General features: G+C 44.8%; 1 protein-coding gene across 1 annotated transcript; it reads left to right on the top strand.

Annotated features, from left to right (window-relative positions):
- Positions 1-844: 844 nt before the first annotated feature.
- On the top strand, positions 845-10,632 carry LOC121576936 (cytochrome P450 2F2-like). Its single transcript, XM_045223428.1, has 9 exons — positions 845-1,052; positions 1,648-1,810; positions 2,001-2,153; positions 2,305-2,465; positions 3,404-3,577; positions 3,717-3,855; positions 4,024-4,211; positions 9,908-10,049; positions 10,137-10,632. Exons 1-9 carry the CDS (start codon positions 888-890, stop codon positions 10,319-10,321), a joined length of 1,470 nt encoding a protein of 489 aa, XP_045079363.1. The 5' UTR covers positions 845-887; the 3' UTR covers positions 10,322-10,632.
- Positions 10,633-15,624: the final 4,992 nt, after the last annotated feature.

The following is a 15,624-nucleotide window of genomic DNA, read 5'->3' as shown; positions in this document are numbered from 1 at the left end:
GCCCCAAAAGGGGCGGGGCCATTTGAAGCACGACTTTAGCCTGATTGGACATTTAGTGGCAGATCAGACGTCTAGATTAGAACACTGATAACTACTGTTGCCGTGATATAATTGATTAGAAAAAAAATCCCTTCCTTTTCCCGTTTGGCAGTGCGTCGGCCATATCGCCCTAATGAACACACCGCCCCTGGACTCCTCCCACTATGACTCTGGAAACAATGCGGTTTATTAGGTTAATAAATTATGATAAACTTCACAGAGTGGTGAAAGTGTAAGGTGATCTTGATGCTCCTTTTCCAATAAATATCGATGGTCTTATTCTGGTGACATGATGATTGATGCTTGACTGCCGTTTGACAAATAAAAAGATTCTCGCTTTTATCCATAATAATCTCATCATGTAGACTAGCCTACCTGCACTCTATCTGCAAACTGTTGGCTAGAGCGCAGGTGCCAAGACCAGAGTAGGCACATTTGCTATTCAACACAACAGTTTTTGTGACAACTATCGGTAGAGTTGAAAATGCGATGGAAACAGATTGAAATTTAGATTTGTTTTCGGTACATGAAAATTTAAGCAAAAAAGTAAATGTTGTGTGCACCACGTCATCACGCACTGATTGTTATCTGCAACAAATCCATTGGGTGGAAACACCACTGGTGGGAAAATGTGCATGAAAATCTGTCGACAATTGGATGGAAACCTAGTTAGTGTCAATGACTGTGTGAGAAATAGAGAAGTCTATACAACAAAACTTGTTTTTGGTGCAAATGCATGTGTATACTTCGGACGCCGACGCGCATGCGTGTACGCGCATGTCTATATAGCTTTGGAGAAGAGTAGAGCAAAGTGCGGTCACTGCAGTAGTTGGAACGGAACAACAAGTATGTTGGGCTCGTTCGTTCTGCTGTGGATATGTATCTGTCTCCTCTTATTCTTCTTCCTGAAGTTTAATAGACCCCAAAACTTTCCTCCTGGTCCACAACCCATTCCAATATTTGGGAATCTGCTGCATCTGAGCTTGGGGAATCCTATGAAAGACCTGGAGAAGGTAAGCCTTGTATAAAACTCTATTATGCTATTTTAGCTCTCATGAAGAATCAATAAGCATTACTTGGATGTTTCAGATGAAATCCATAATTCCTTTTTGCAATATGAATATAACATCTATCAAATAGTTTTATCAAAGCAACCTTTGCACATAGGTCTATAATTGCGTAATAAGTGGGGCTGTGTATGCAGTTTATGTTGCCTGTAATCTCAAGGCCATACATTGCTGATTGGATCAGTTTTACTCAATTCAACAATTCCATTAGGAAAATAGCCTTTAAAGGTGCACTATGCAACTGCAACACTATGCACCTTTAATATACTTAAAGTGTTGGTTCACAATTTTTTTTCACAAATGGAATATAACGTTGTGGATAAAGTTCGGAATTACGCAATTCACAGTTCATGTTTTCCCATAGCTCCCATACTGCAGAACGAGCAATGACGAAGGTCTATTGCAGGTGGGGATAGTTTCTCAAAACCAAATGAAATTACTAAAAAAGTGTCTGGACCCTTCTATAACATGCCATTTACATAAAAATAAAGATTTAGTTTAAAAATAGTGAGCCAATCCTTTAATATGTTCATTTCCGTAGTTGGCAAAGCGCTATGGGAATGTTTTCAGTCTTTATATTGGTGGAAGGCCAGCTGTGATTCTCAATGGGCTTGAAGCTATGAAGGAGGCCCTGGTTACCAGGGCTGCAGATTTTGCAGGAAGACCCCAAGACCTTATGGTCAACCACATCACAGAAGGAAAAGGTAATAGTATCCAAATATACAGTACAGGACATTATTGATATCAACAAGAAAACACTTCAATCTATTACTGTGAAGAGCTCTGTTCTGAAACAACCTTTTCTTCATATTCCTGTTTTTTCCACTTAAGAACATAACTATCATTTGATGGATATGTCAATAAATACTGACCAATTGTAATAAACTATCCCAGGTGTCATTCTTGTGGACTATGGCTCCAGCTGGAAAGAGCATCGTCGCTTCGCCCTGATGACCCTGAAAAACTTTGGTCTGGGGAAGCAGTCCATGGAGGAGAGGATTCTGGGGGAGATATCACACATCATTGCACCCTTGGCGAAAAGCGTTGGTACGAAAGTGGAACATAGAAAATTGTGTTTTGTTTTGTAGGAACGTAACATAGCCATTTAACAGATGTCCTTATACAGATGACCCTCTTGCTCAACGTTAAAGAGAACAAAGAAATCTCTTATCAAAGTAATATTGTTATTTTTCCACAGGTAAATCCATGAACCCTCAGGTTCTCTTCCACAATGCTGCATCCAATATCATCTGCCTTGTCCTCTTTGGGTCACGTTATGACTATAACGATGAGTTTCTTAAGACCTTCGTGAAGCTCTACACTGAGAACGCAAAGATCGCCAATGGACCCTGGGCTATGGTATTATACATAATTACAGCTTTTTGGTAACTGTATACTTACATAAAACAGCATAGAACAATGTTAATTACATTGCTTCCTGTAAATCACACCTTTTGGTTTGAAAGCAGATATGGATGGTAGATCATTAGGCAGGTTTCCATTGACCCAGATTTATTCTAAAAAAGCAATGTGGCACATAAAATCATTGTGGCGTGTAATGGAAACGGCAGATATGAGACATTTTCTAAAGATCGACAACATTTTTACCATTCGACAGGTGGATTTTTATTTTGTCTAACTTTATATATTGCGACAAATGATGATGGAAATTGTGTTTTTATAATAAAACTAAAGCTCCACTTCACATTTAATTCTAAATGCCTACGTCTTGCAAAATCAAAATTTTCAAATATACAAATAATGTTTCTTTGCAGGACAAGAATTGTCCTGACTTTCAAAAATGCCTGAATTGCTTCGCCTTGCTTTTCTGGTTAGCTGGCAAGATTCACCATCCAATTATTTCAGATCTACAGGAGTGCAAGTTTCACCATGGCACGGACCATGGCGATACGTTGGCACATGATAATTATTATCCATGTTGGCTTTCGTGGGCTAACTGAGACATGAAATAGAAAGGTGGGAGGTCTTACAGGCTGTTGGCAAGTTATTAATGCGCAATTTGCCTAAATGGGTAATGGAAACTTCAACCACTACATTTTTATTAGACACTGTATATATATTTTTTTGGTGTTGGTGTGACGTCATTACGTCCAGCTGTTTTCATCAACACAAGATAGTTAAATGGAAACGCACCCTAGCAGGCAATTGTCACATCTATTTATTGTTATGCGAACTTTCCAAATCTCGACAAAAAAATCATTGCACAAGTTAATGGAAGCATAACGAATGGTTGGTTCAATAGTAGTTCTGACTCATTACTTGGTCTTTCTCCACAGCTTTATGACACAGTGCCCATGCTCCGACACCTTCCCTTGCCATTCCAGAAGGCCTTTCAAAATGCAATTTGTTGCAAACAGATGTCTCTTGGACTAGTCACTCAGCATAAGGAAACCAGGATTCCTGGGGAGCCAAGGGACTTCATTGACTGCTACCTGGATGAACTAGAAAAAGTGTGTTCATTTTATTTATGGGAGTTTAAGTGTTTAGATGAGAGGGTTAGACCACATCATCTATCATTATGACTAGTTAGTACAGTGCCTTCAAAATCATCACAGTTTTAGTCTGACACTGCTGTACTCTCCCCACTAGAGAGGAGATGATGGATCTTCTTTTTCAGAGGCCCAACTCATAATGTACATCCTGGACTTGCACTTTGCTGGAACAGACACCACCTCCAACACACTGCTCACTGCTTTTCTATACCTCATGACCCACCCAGAGATTCAGGGTCTGTTTGCTTTATTTTCTAATGCTGACATTGAAAAAGTATCTTTCTACTACTACAGTTGTAGCAGTTGTAGATTATTCCTCAAGAAAAAAGGTGTCAGGCAATGTTGATAAGCCCTTTTGACTTCAGCCCTTTTTTGCCAACATCCCTTCCCTTTGGTCTTCTCAGAGAGGTGTCAGCAGGAAATTGACACAGTTCTGGAGGGGAAAGAACACGCATCTTTTGAGGACAGACACAGGATGCCTTACACTCAGGCAGTTACCCACGAGAGTCAGCGCATCGCCAGTACTGTCCCCCTCAGTGTGTTTCATAGCACCACCAGACACACTGAGGTGATGGGCTACAGTATCCCAAAGGTGAGAAGCAGCAATACATCTAAAATGTCTTGTCTTCTCATTTCAAAATCTCTAACATAATGTTCCTTATTTCTTCTCCACTTTGATCTCTCTCTCTCTCTCTCTCTCTCTCTCTCTCTCTCTCTCTCTCTCTCTCTCTCTCTCTCTCTCTCTCTCTCTCTCTCTCTCTCTCTCTCTCTCTCTCTCTCTCTCTCTCTCTCTCTCTCTCTCTCTCTCTCTCTCTCTCTCTCTCTCTCTCTCTCTCTCTCTCTCTCTCTCTCTCTCTCTCTCTCTCTCTCTCTCTCTCTCTCTCTCTCTCTCTCTCTCTCTCTCTCTCTCTCTCTCTCTCTCTCTGATGTGGAGAGCTGGGGGTAATATCCCTTAGCCACAGAGGAGGTGTAGTAGGACCCAAATGAAACACCCAAGGCAATACTCCAGGCCAGTAGATTTAATGTAAAAACAAAGGTTCTTCGCCATTCACAAATAGTCCAACAAAAGTTCTTCTCAGAAAGAGGTATGTTAACAAAACAGGAGGCAAAACAAAATAACTCCACGAGGGAGAAAAACAAACTAAAGATAACTTAGAAAACCTTACTTGGAAAGACACGGTGGAACAAAGCAGGAGACACATAGCCAGGACTCAATAACCAAGTGAGAAACAAGGGGAAAACACACAGCTAAAATACACAAGGGGAAACAAGGCACAGGTGACCTGGATCAAGCTAATTAGGACACACGAGGAAGAACTAAGGCAGAGGGGAACACAGATGACCTCTAGAGGCCCGGAGACAAACAGGAGGCAGGAAGCTGACAGGACCCCCTCCTCTAGGAACGACTCCTGACGTTCCTTCCAGAACACCCCCGGCCCCAGGGTGCGAAAATCTCGGATCAAACCTGGGTCCAGGATGTCCCCTGGCTGGAACCCAGGAGCGCTCCTCTGGCCCGTAGCCCTCCCAGTCCACCAGATACTGCAGAGAGTTCTGGACCCTCCGGGAGTCCAGTATCCGGCGGACTGTGTAGGCTGGCTGGCCGTCAATGATCCTGGGAGGTGGCGGGGGTCTGCGTGGGGGGGCAAAAGGAGAAGACAAGACAGGTTTAAGGAGTGAAACATGGAAAGTGGGGTTAACTCTAAGGGAGCGAGGCAGAACCAAACGATACGAAACAGGGTTAACCTTTCTAGCAATGCGGAAAGGGCCGATGTATCTCTGGGAAAGCTTCTTGGATTCGACCCGGAGGGGCAGGTTCTTAGTGACCAACCAAACTCTCTGACCAGCTCGGAAACTAGGGGCCGTCCGGCGGTGTCGATTAGCCTGACTTTGGTATCTCTGGGAGGTCCGAAGGAGGATACACCTGGCCTTCTTCCAGGTCCGCCTACAGCGTTGGACAAAGCGCTGGGCCGAGGGAACACCAACTTGCGCCTCTTCCTCTGGAAATAATGGAGGGTTGTAACCGAACTGGCATTCGAAGGGGGACAATCCGGTGGCTGAAGACTGGAGGGTGTTGTGGGCATATTCAGCCCAAATGATATAGGTGGCCCAAGACGTGGGATTACTGGCCGCCATACACCGCAGGGTGGTCTCCAGATCCTGATTAATCCGTTCCGTTTGGCCATTAGACTCTGGATGGAACCCTGACGATAGGCTGGCTGTGGCCCCAATAAGCCTGCAGAAGGCCCCCCAAAACCGGGACGAGAATTGGGGACCTCGGTCAGAGACCACGTCCAGGGGAATGCCAAATATCCGGAAGACATGGTTCATGAGGAGCTCAGCAGTCTCCTTAGCCGAGGGCAGCTTGGGCAGGGGAATAAACCGGGCAGCCTTAGAGAACCGGTCAACGATCACTAGGATGACGGTGTTGCCCTGGGATGGAGGAAGTCCCGTAACAAAGTCCAGAGAAAGGTGTGACCATGGCCTTCGAGGAATAGGTAAGGGATGGAGCAGTCCCTGGGGTCGCTGGCGCGTCGACTTTCCCTGGTTGCACACCGGGCAGGCCTCAACATAGACCTGCACGTCCTTCTTGATGGACGGCCACCAAAACCGCCGTCGGAGGAATTCCAGTGTCGCGAGCACTGCCTGGATGGCATGTCAAGGGCGACTCATGACCCCACTGCAAGACGCGGGCCCGAACAGAGAGAGGAACGTACAGGCGACCGGCAGGACCACCGCCTGGATCGGGCTCATGGACAAGGGCTTCTCGTACCCCTCTTTCTAGTTCCCACTGAAGAGGTGCGACGATCCTAGACCTCGGAATAATCGATGCCAAGGGCTTCTCTTGTACCTCGGGAGAATAGGCTCGAGACAGGGCATCCGGCTTGACGTTCTTGGTGCCAGGTCGGTAAGACAGGAGGAACTGGAATCGATTAAAGAAAAGGGACCATCGTGCTTGCCGAGGGTTCATCCGCTTAGCCTGTTGGAGATATTCCAGGTTCTTGTGGTCTGTGAGAACCTGGAACGGGTGCTGAGCCCCCTCAAGCCAATGGCGCCACTCTTCCAAGGCCAGTTTTACTGCAAGCAACTCTAGATCCCCCACGTGGTAGTTGCGCTCGGCCTCAGACAGGCGGCGAGACATGAAGGCACAAGGGTGTAATCTCCCATCCTCACCCCTCTGTGACAGGACGGCTCCCACCCCCACCTCTGAGGCGTCCACCTCCACCACGAAAGGTCTTTCTGGGTCAGGAGTCACCAGAATCGGAGCAGACGTGAAGCGGCGCTTGAGATCCTCGAAGGCCCCTGCTGCTTCCGGACCCCAGTGAACCTTGGTCCCTCCTCCCTTGGTAAGCGTCGTCAAGGGGGCTACCACTGAGCTGAAATTCTTGATGAACTTCCGATAGAAGTTAGAAAAGCCAATGAACCGTTGAACCTCCTTGACCGTGGCAGGTGTGGGCCAGCTGCGGACCGCTTCGACCTTCTTGGGATCCATCTCTAGGTGCCCGGGAGTGACAATAAACCCGAGAAACTGAGTCTGAGAAACATGAAATTCACACTTCTCAGGTTTAACATAGAGGTGATTGTCAAGGAGCCTCTGGAGAACCCGGCTAACATGCCCCTCATGCTCCTTCAGTGACCTCGAGAAGATGAGGATATCGTCCAGGTACACGAAGACGAACAGATTAAGCATATCCCGGAGAACATCATTAATCAGGGCTTGGAATACTGCGGGGGGCATTGGTGAGCCCGAACAGCATCACCCGATATTCATAGTGCCCGTGGGCGTGTTGAACGCCGTCTTCCATTCGTCACCTTGCCGGATCCGCACGAGATGGTAAGCATTGCGGAGATCCAGTTTAGAAAAAATGGAAGCCCCTTGAAGCAGCTCAAAAGCAGTGGCCATGAGAGGAAGAGGATATCGATTCCGAACCGTGATCTTGTTGAGTCCCCGTAATCAATACAAGGCCTAAGACCCCCGTCCTTCTTTTCAACAAAAGAAGCCCGCCCCCAGCCGGGAAGTAGAGGCATGGATGAGGCCGGCTGCCAAGGACTCCTTAATGTAGGTGTCCATAGCTGCGTGCTCGGGGGAGGACAAGGAAAAGATCCGACCTCTAGGAGGGCAGCACCCAGGGAGTAGATCAATGGCACAATTTTACGTGCGATGAGGCGGTAAGGAAGTAGCCCGGGCCTTGCTGAACACAGCCTTGAACCGATGGTAAACACTGGGGACTAGGGAGACGTCAACAGACTCTTGAAACTGGGTACTAGGGGCTGAGGGACTCTGAAGCATGCAGGTGAGTTGGCAAGTGGGACCCCAGCTTAGAATGGTGCCAGTAGGCCAGTCGATCTGGGGATTATGTCTGCATAGCCAAGGGTGACCCAGGATAATAGGATACTCGGGAGAGTCAATGAGATAGAAGGTTTCCTCCTGCTGGTGTTGAGAGATGGTAAGTCGCAGGGACTGAGTCGCCTCTGTAACCTTTCCTGGTTCCAGAGGTCTGCCATCTAAGGCTGTAACTGCCTGGGGATGAGGAAGTAGTTGGGTAGGGATCTTAAGTTCCTTAGCCAAGGTTACATCCAGGAAATCACCTGCGGCACCGGAATCGATCATAGCCTGGACCCGATGCTGGTGGCCCTCCCAGGACAGAGTGGCTGGAATAGCCAGGACAGCGTTAGTAGGAGGAGCTCTAATTCTCCCCATCACAGCCCTCCTGTAGCTGGGCGGGACTGGCGTTTCCCGAAGCTCGGGGCAAGTGGATCGGAAGTGGCCGGCAACCCCGCAGTAGAGGCACCGACGCTCCCTCATGCGACGTTCCCTTTCATTGGGAGAAAGCCTGGAACGGCCTAACTGCATGCTCTCCGGGGAATCCTGGAGCAGTTCAGGAGCCGGGAAGCTCTGAATGACGGAGTCCAAACAGGAGAAACAGAGCTGCTCCGAGGAACTTGGGACTGAGACACCTGGCGGCGAGCCGTTCTCCGCTCTCTTAGACGATTGTCCAGGCGGATGGCCAAGGCTATGAGGGACTCGAGATCTCCAGCTGGTTCTCGGGTGGCTAACTCATCTTGAAGGGGCTCAGATAACCCTCCCTGAAAGCAGACCCTCAGCGCTTCATCATTCCATCCGCTCCTTGCTGCTATGGTCCGAAAATCAATGGCGAAATCTGCCGTGCTTCGGGAGCCCTGACGGAGAGACAGTAGGCGCTTGGAAGCCTCCCGCCCACTGACAGGATGATCGAACACCCGCTTGAACTCTTCTACAAATGCAGCGTGGGAATCACAACAGGCCTCCTGGGACTGCCACACCGCAGAGGCCCAGGCGAGCGCCTTGTCTGAAAGAAGGGTAATGATGTAGGCAATCTTGGAACGGTCTGTGGGAAAACTTGAGGATTGGAGCTCGAAGGTGAGGGAGCATTGGGTGAGGAAACCCTGGCAAGAGCTTGGATCCCCAGAAAAGGGCTTGGGAGGTGGTAGTCGGGGCTCCGCCAACCGAGAAGGCCTGTCGTCACTGGGAGGTGACCTGGGGGAAGGGAGAGGACCAAGGAGGCGTTCAAAGAGCTGGTGAAGGGAACTCATCATTTCGGCCAGGAGTTGAGAATGTCTAGCCATCAGCTCCTCTTGTCGGCTGAGAACGGCTTCATGGCGCTGGAAAGAAGCCTCATGTCGAGTGATCACCGCCAACAGGTCCTGGGAACTGAGTGTTTCTGGGTCCATGATAGTCTTGGTTATTCTGTCACAAGCCGTGCTAGAACTCCGGTCTCAGATGTGGAGAGCTGGGGGTAATATCCCTTAGCCACAGAGGAGGTGTAGTAGGACCCAAATGAAACACCCAAGGCAATACTCCAGGCCAGTAGATTTAATGTAAAAACAAAGGTTCTTCGCCATTCACAAATAGTCCAACAAAAGTTCTTCTCAGAAAGAGGTATGTTAACAAAACAGGAGGCAAAACAAAATAACTCCACGAGGGGAGAAAAACAAACTAAAGATAACTTAGAAAACCTTACTTGGAAAGACACGGTGGAACAAAGCAGGAGACACATAGCCAGGACTCAATAACCAAGTGAGAAACAAGGGGAAAACACACAGCTAAAATACACAAGGGGAAACAAGGCACAGGTGACCTGGATCAAGCTAATTAGGACACACGAGGAAGAACTAAGGCAGAGGGGAACACAGATGACCTCTAGAGGCCCGGAGACAAACAGGAGGCAGGAAGCTGACACTCTCTCTCTCTCTCTCTCTCTCTCTCTCTCTCTCTCTCTCTCTCTCTCTTTCTCTGTTTCTTACTTGCAGGGAACTTTGATCATTCCAAACCTTACCTCTGTGCTGTCTGAAGAGGGTCAGTGGAAGTACCCCCATGAGTTCAACCCCTTAAACTTCCTGAACGAGCAGGGCGAGTTTAAGAAGCCTGAGGCCTTTATGCCGTTCTCTGCAGGTGAGGGATAGAGCAACTCAAAGTGCATCACTGCTGTTGTTGACATCATAATACATAAAGGGCTCATACAGTTTGTTGTTGTTGCAGGGCCCAGAATGTGTCTTGGAGAAGGACTCGCTCGCATGGAGCTCTTCCTGATCATGGTAACTCTGCTGCGACGCTTCAAGTTTGTCTGGCCTGAGGATGCAGGGGAACCTGACTACACCCCTGTGTTTGGTGTAACCCTGTCCCCCAAACCCTACAGACTGGGTGTAAGACTGAGAGGGAACTAGTTAGGGGGAAGATATTCTAGACAGAGATCAAATAGGATTGGTGTAATATTGTAATATAATATAATATTCAACTATCTATATGTATTTGTGCTTAACACATTTTTGTTTTTAATTTGTCACAATTTGCTTATGTGAATATGTAATATAGGACTCATTACACACACCCTTGATGGGGAAAACTCACTAGTGAACCCTACAGGGATATCTGATGTTATAGGCATTCAGTACCAGTTTTACTGGATAGTACTTTCAAAACTTATTGTGGGAATCTGTGGCTTGATGAATTCTAAATAAAAAATGTTTTAATGTGAGATATTGTACTGCAATGTACTTTATCTATACAGCACCTTTCACACAGTTCATGGTCAGTTTATGATAGGACATCTTGCTGTTACACATAGCTGCTAATTAGCCTGATATATTTTTTTATCAGACCTGTAAATATTGACATAATTACAATGTTGAAAGTAAGTTAAAACATGACATGATTTCAATATCCAGACATTGTTCTTCTGTGCGTGACGATAGGTGTTAAAACCTGAATACAGTTGAAAATGTGTAAATGGGGTTGCGTGACAAGGACCAAGTTACGGCTTTAATTCAAAAAGGGATCAAAATGGCTGCTATTTAATTAGGATCAATTTGAGATGATAAAACTCAAATGAAACTATTTATAGAGCACATTTCTTACAGGAGATGCATTTCAAAGTGCTTAAAGAATAAAATAAAAGGTGTGAAAATGCAATAGTCCTACATTTTCTAAATGAGACAAATGAGATGTTTGGACCCCAGGAAGAGTAGCTGCTGCCTTTGCAGGGATCCCTAATAAAATACAAAATAATATAACAATAAAACAATAACAGTGGACATGAGACTAATGCATTCAAATAAATGAAAATAAGATATATAGAATGAGATAAAATAGACAGTATGGCTAAAAAGGTCTACAGTTTCTGAGGTCCTCAGATCCTCCGGAAGGCTCTTCCAAAGGCCAGGACCACATTATAAAGGGGTCATATGCTTATGAAGCGCAAACACCCGTTGGTTTTTAAGTAACGTGTTACCATAAGGTTGTATTAATACCTACACTCTTAGAAAAAAAGGTGCTAAGTAGAACCATATAGGGTTCTTCAGTTTGATCTCCATAGCAGGATTTCCCAAACTCAGTCCTGGGGCCTCCCAGGGGTGAACGTTTTGTTTTTTGCCCGAACACTAGACAGCTGATTCAAATAATCAGCTCATCATCGAGCTTTGATTATTTGAATCAGCGGTGTAGTGCTAGGGCAAAAGCTAAAACATGCACCCCTGGGAGGCCCCAGGACCGAGTCTGGGAAACCCTGAACCCTTTATCTTTGAGATAACCCTTTATCTTTGAAGGGTTTTTCCTAGAAGCATCTATGAACAGTTCCACCAGCCTTACAGATGTAGGATCTTAATTTGATCACCATGTTGCAGGATGTAAAACTTGTAGTGTACTTGAGGTTTAAAAAGGCTTCTGAAGTTTGTCATTTCTGCTTAAAAATGTCAGACTTGATTTTCCCTTCCGAAAAATGTATCAACCCCTAACAAAATATACATTAATTATAATTCACATAATAATTCACATTTCCTGTTGCTGCAGGATTATTTTACTGCTTTAGCAAACTGGCTCAAATTAAGATCCTTCACCTGTATTAGCCATTATAATTAAACTCTTTATGACAATACATTACATACAGTGAGGGAAAAAAGTATTTGATCCCCTGCTGATTTTGTACGTTTGCCCACTGACAAAGACATGATCAGTCTATAATTTTAATGGTAGGTTTATTTGAAAAGTGAGAGACAGAATAACAACAAAAAAATCCAGAAAAACGCATGTCAAAAATGTTATAAATTGATTTGCATTTTAATGAGGGAAATAAGTATTTGACCCCCTCTCAATCAGAAAGATTTCTGGCTCCCAGGTGTCTTTTATACAGGTAACGAGCTGAGATTAGGAGCACACTCTTAAAGGGAGTGCTCCTAATCTCAGCTTGTTACCTGTATAAAAGACACCTGTCCACAGAAGCAATCAATCAGATTCTAAACTCTCCACCATGGCCAAGACCAAAGAGCTCTCCAAGGATGTCAGGGACAAGATTGTAGACCTACACAAGGCTGGAATGGGCTACAAAGTCCATCGCCAAGCAGCTTGGTGAGAAGGTGACAACAGTTGGTGCGATTATTCGCAAATGGAAGAAACACAAAATAACTGTCAATCTCCCTCGGCCTGGGGCTCCATGCAAGATCTCACCTCGTGGAGTTGCAATGATCATGAGAACGGTGAGGAATCAGCCCAGAACTACACAGGAGGATCTTGTCAATGATCTCAAGGCAGCTGGGACCACAGTCACCAAGAAAACAATTGGTAACACACTACGCCGTGAAGGACTGAAATCCTGAAGCGCCCGCAAGGTCCCCCTGCTCAAGAAAGCACATATACAGGCCCGTCTGAAGTTTGCCAATGAACATCTGAATGATTCAGAGGAGAACTGGGTGAAAGTGTTGTGGTCAGATGAGACCAAAATCGAGCTCTATGGCATCAACTCAACTCGCCGTGTTTGGAGGAGAAGGAATGCTGCCTATGACCCCAAGAACACCATCCCCACCGTCAAACATGGAGGTGGAAACATTATGCTTTGGGGGTGTTTTTCTGCTAAGGGGACAGGACAACTTCACCGCATCAAAGGGACGATGGACGGCGCCATGTACCGTAAAATCTTGGGTGAGAACCTCCTTCCCTCAGCCAGGGCATTGAAAATGGGTCGTGGAATGGTATTTCAGCATGACAATGACCCAAAACACATGGTCAAGGCAACAAAGGAGTGGCTCAAGAAGAAGTACATTAAGGTCCTGGAGTGGCCTAGCCAGTCTCCAGACCTTAATCTCATAGAAAATCTGTGGAGAGAGCTGAAGGTTTGAGATGCCAAACGTCAGGCTCGAAACCTTAATGACTTGGAGAAGATCTGCAAAGAGGAGTGGGACAAAATCCCTCCTGAGATGTGTGCAATCCTGGTAGCCAACCACAAGAAACATCTGACCTCTGTGATTGCCAACAAGGGTTTTGCCACCAAGTACTAAGTAATGTTTTGCAGATGGGTCAAATACTTATTTCCCTCATTAAATTGCAAATCAATTTATAACATTTCTGACATGCGTTTTCTGGATTTTGTTGTTGTTATTCTGTCTCTCACTGTTCAAATAAACCTACCATTAAAATTATAGACTGATCATGTCTTTGTCAGTGGGCATACATACCAAATCAGCAGGGGATCAAATACTTTTTTCCCTCACTGTATATCATAAGGCCTTTCTTTGAGAGCCTAGTTATACCCTAACACAGTGGTCTAAAACTCCTGGTTTACAGGCCACATAAGGACTGAAAGTCACATTAGGATGGCTAGCAAAGTGATCTGTAATTCCTTTTAAAATCCAGCCAGAGTGAGGATATCCAACAATTTGAACTTTTAATCACTTGCAACCTGCATTCAATGACTGTCAGGGTAGGGAAGATTGGTTAATGAGACTACCTAAATAATCTGGAACAACCATCTTAGTAACAGGTGCAATAAATCCAACTGCTAACAGGTTGGATTAGTTTAGAAAATGTATGTTATTTATCTTTGTGTAGCATAAGATTAATCAACTAATCAATGTACATGCAAAAACAGAAATTGAAAAAAACTATTCTGAAAATCAACCTGCAATAGAGCATGCTGGGAAATATGATAATGATGGGCATGGTTTTGAGTGTTTTACTCTACACAGCAGAGGAGGCTGATGGGAGGAGCTATAGGAGGATGGGCTCATTGTAATGGTTGGAATGGAGTCAATGGAACGGAATCAAACACGTTGTTTCCATGTGTTTGATGTGTTTGGTACCATGAGCCCGTCCTCCTAGAGCTCCATCCACCAGCCCTTTTGTTACACAGAGGAAAAATGACACAATCACACAAACTCTGGTTATTAATACTCATGGGGTTATTTTACAACACCGAGTGTTACATTTATTTAACTGCTGAATCAACACTAGAAATGTTACACTGAAAAAAATATCACTAGGTACAACTGCCCAATTTGCAGTGTACCATACCATACACTGCTGATTCACTCATACTCTATTCTCTTACTCTCTGCTCAATACAATCACAGAAAATACTAAATGTAAAGACAGAAATCATGACAAAGATATAAACTATGTCAGTACTGTATATGTAAAATGATTAAGGGTATACCAGATACATGCACAAATATTCCCAGGTACAGTTTAAGACATTCTCAGACCTATCATTTTAAACTTATCAGATTACTCAAACTCCTGATGTTAAAGTTTAAACAGTGAGGTGAACACTAATGCTCAGGCCCTATTTAAAAGAAAGTGAAAACAATTACAATAAAAACACTACCGGTATTCAGATTAAGAAGGGTTCTATGTAGAATATTGCCTTCCAAAGAATCCCTCTTGCCTTCCAAAGAATCATCACAGAACCTTTTCTCCCCAAAAAGTTTTTTTCAGATAAAAATAGTTATTGGTAGAACCCTATCCATCTGCAAAGAACAAATTTTTTCTACGTGTAAGAGTGTACATGGCAGTCATACACACTGAAAGTCAAGGGTATGAAATCAATAGATGAAGAATAGCAAGGATGATAATAATGTATGTTTTCACAACTTCAATTCAGTGGCCTTTTTGATTTCTTGTTGTTGTTCACAAAAGTGGATCATACTGAGAATCATAGGCCTACAGATGTTGGATCTTAATTTAAGCCAGTTTGCTACAGCAGGAAAATAATCCTGCAGCAACAGGAAATGTGAATTATTATATGGATTATAATTAATAGACATGTTTGTAGGGATTTATACATTTTTCGCAAGGGGAAATCATGTCTGAAATTTCAAAGTGGAAATTACTAACTTCAGAAGCCATTTTAAACCTCAAATACACTACAAGTTTTACATTTCCTGTATTGCAGTAAAGTTCTCCTGCAACCGGGTGATCAAATTAAGATCCCACATGTGTACCTCCCACAATGGCAATGACTTAAGTACACAATGGCCAGTGTGAGTGTAAACTTTGTACACCCATGTGTGAACCTCCTGCGCATGTATAAAGAGCAGTGTGCAGCGTGGAACAGGACAGCCGATCATGTTGGGCTCGTTTGTTCTACTATGGATAGGCATCTGCTTCCTCTTTTTCATCCTGAAGATTAATCGAACCACAAACTTTCCTCCTGGTCCAAAACCCATTCAGATATTTGGGAATCTGCTGCATCTGAGCTTGA

The sequence above is a fragment of the Coregonus clupeaformis genome, chromosome 11 (genome assembly GCF_020615455.1).
Source record: "Coregonus clupeaformis isolate EN_2021a chromosome 11, ASM2061545v1, whole genome shotgun sequence".
NCBI lineage: Eukaryota > Metazoa > Chordata > Actinopteri > Salmoniformes > Salmonidae > Coregonus > Coregonus clupeaformis.
The sequence above is the reverse complement of the archived record's forward strand: the minus strand, read 5'-3'. Positions and strand labels throughout refer to the sequence as shown.

Bases quoted from the DNA above. Each gene is read 5' to 3' on its own strand.
- LOC121576936 (XM_045223428.1), top strand. From the start codon at position 888: ATGTTGGGCTCGTTCGTTCTGCTGTGGATATGTATCTGTCTCCTCTTA. The intron at 3,856-4,023 runs GTCTGTTTGCTT...TGGTCTTCTCAG, and splicing joins GACCCACCCAGAGATTCAGG to AGAGGTGTCAGCAGGAAATT. The intron at 4,212-9,907 runs GTGAGAAGCAGC...TCTTACTTGCAG, and splicing joins TGGGCTACAGTATCCCAAAG to GGAACTTTGATCATTCCAAA.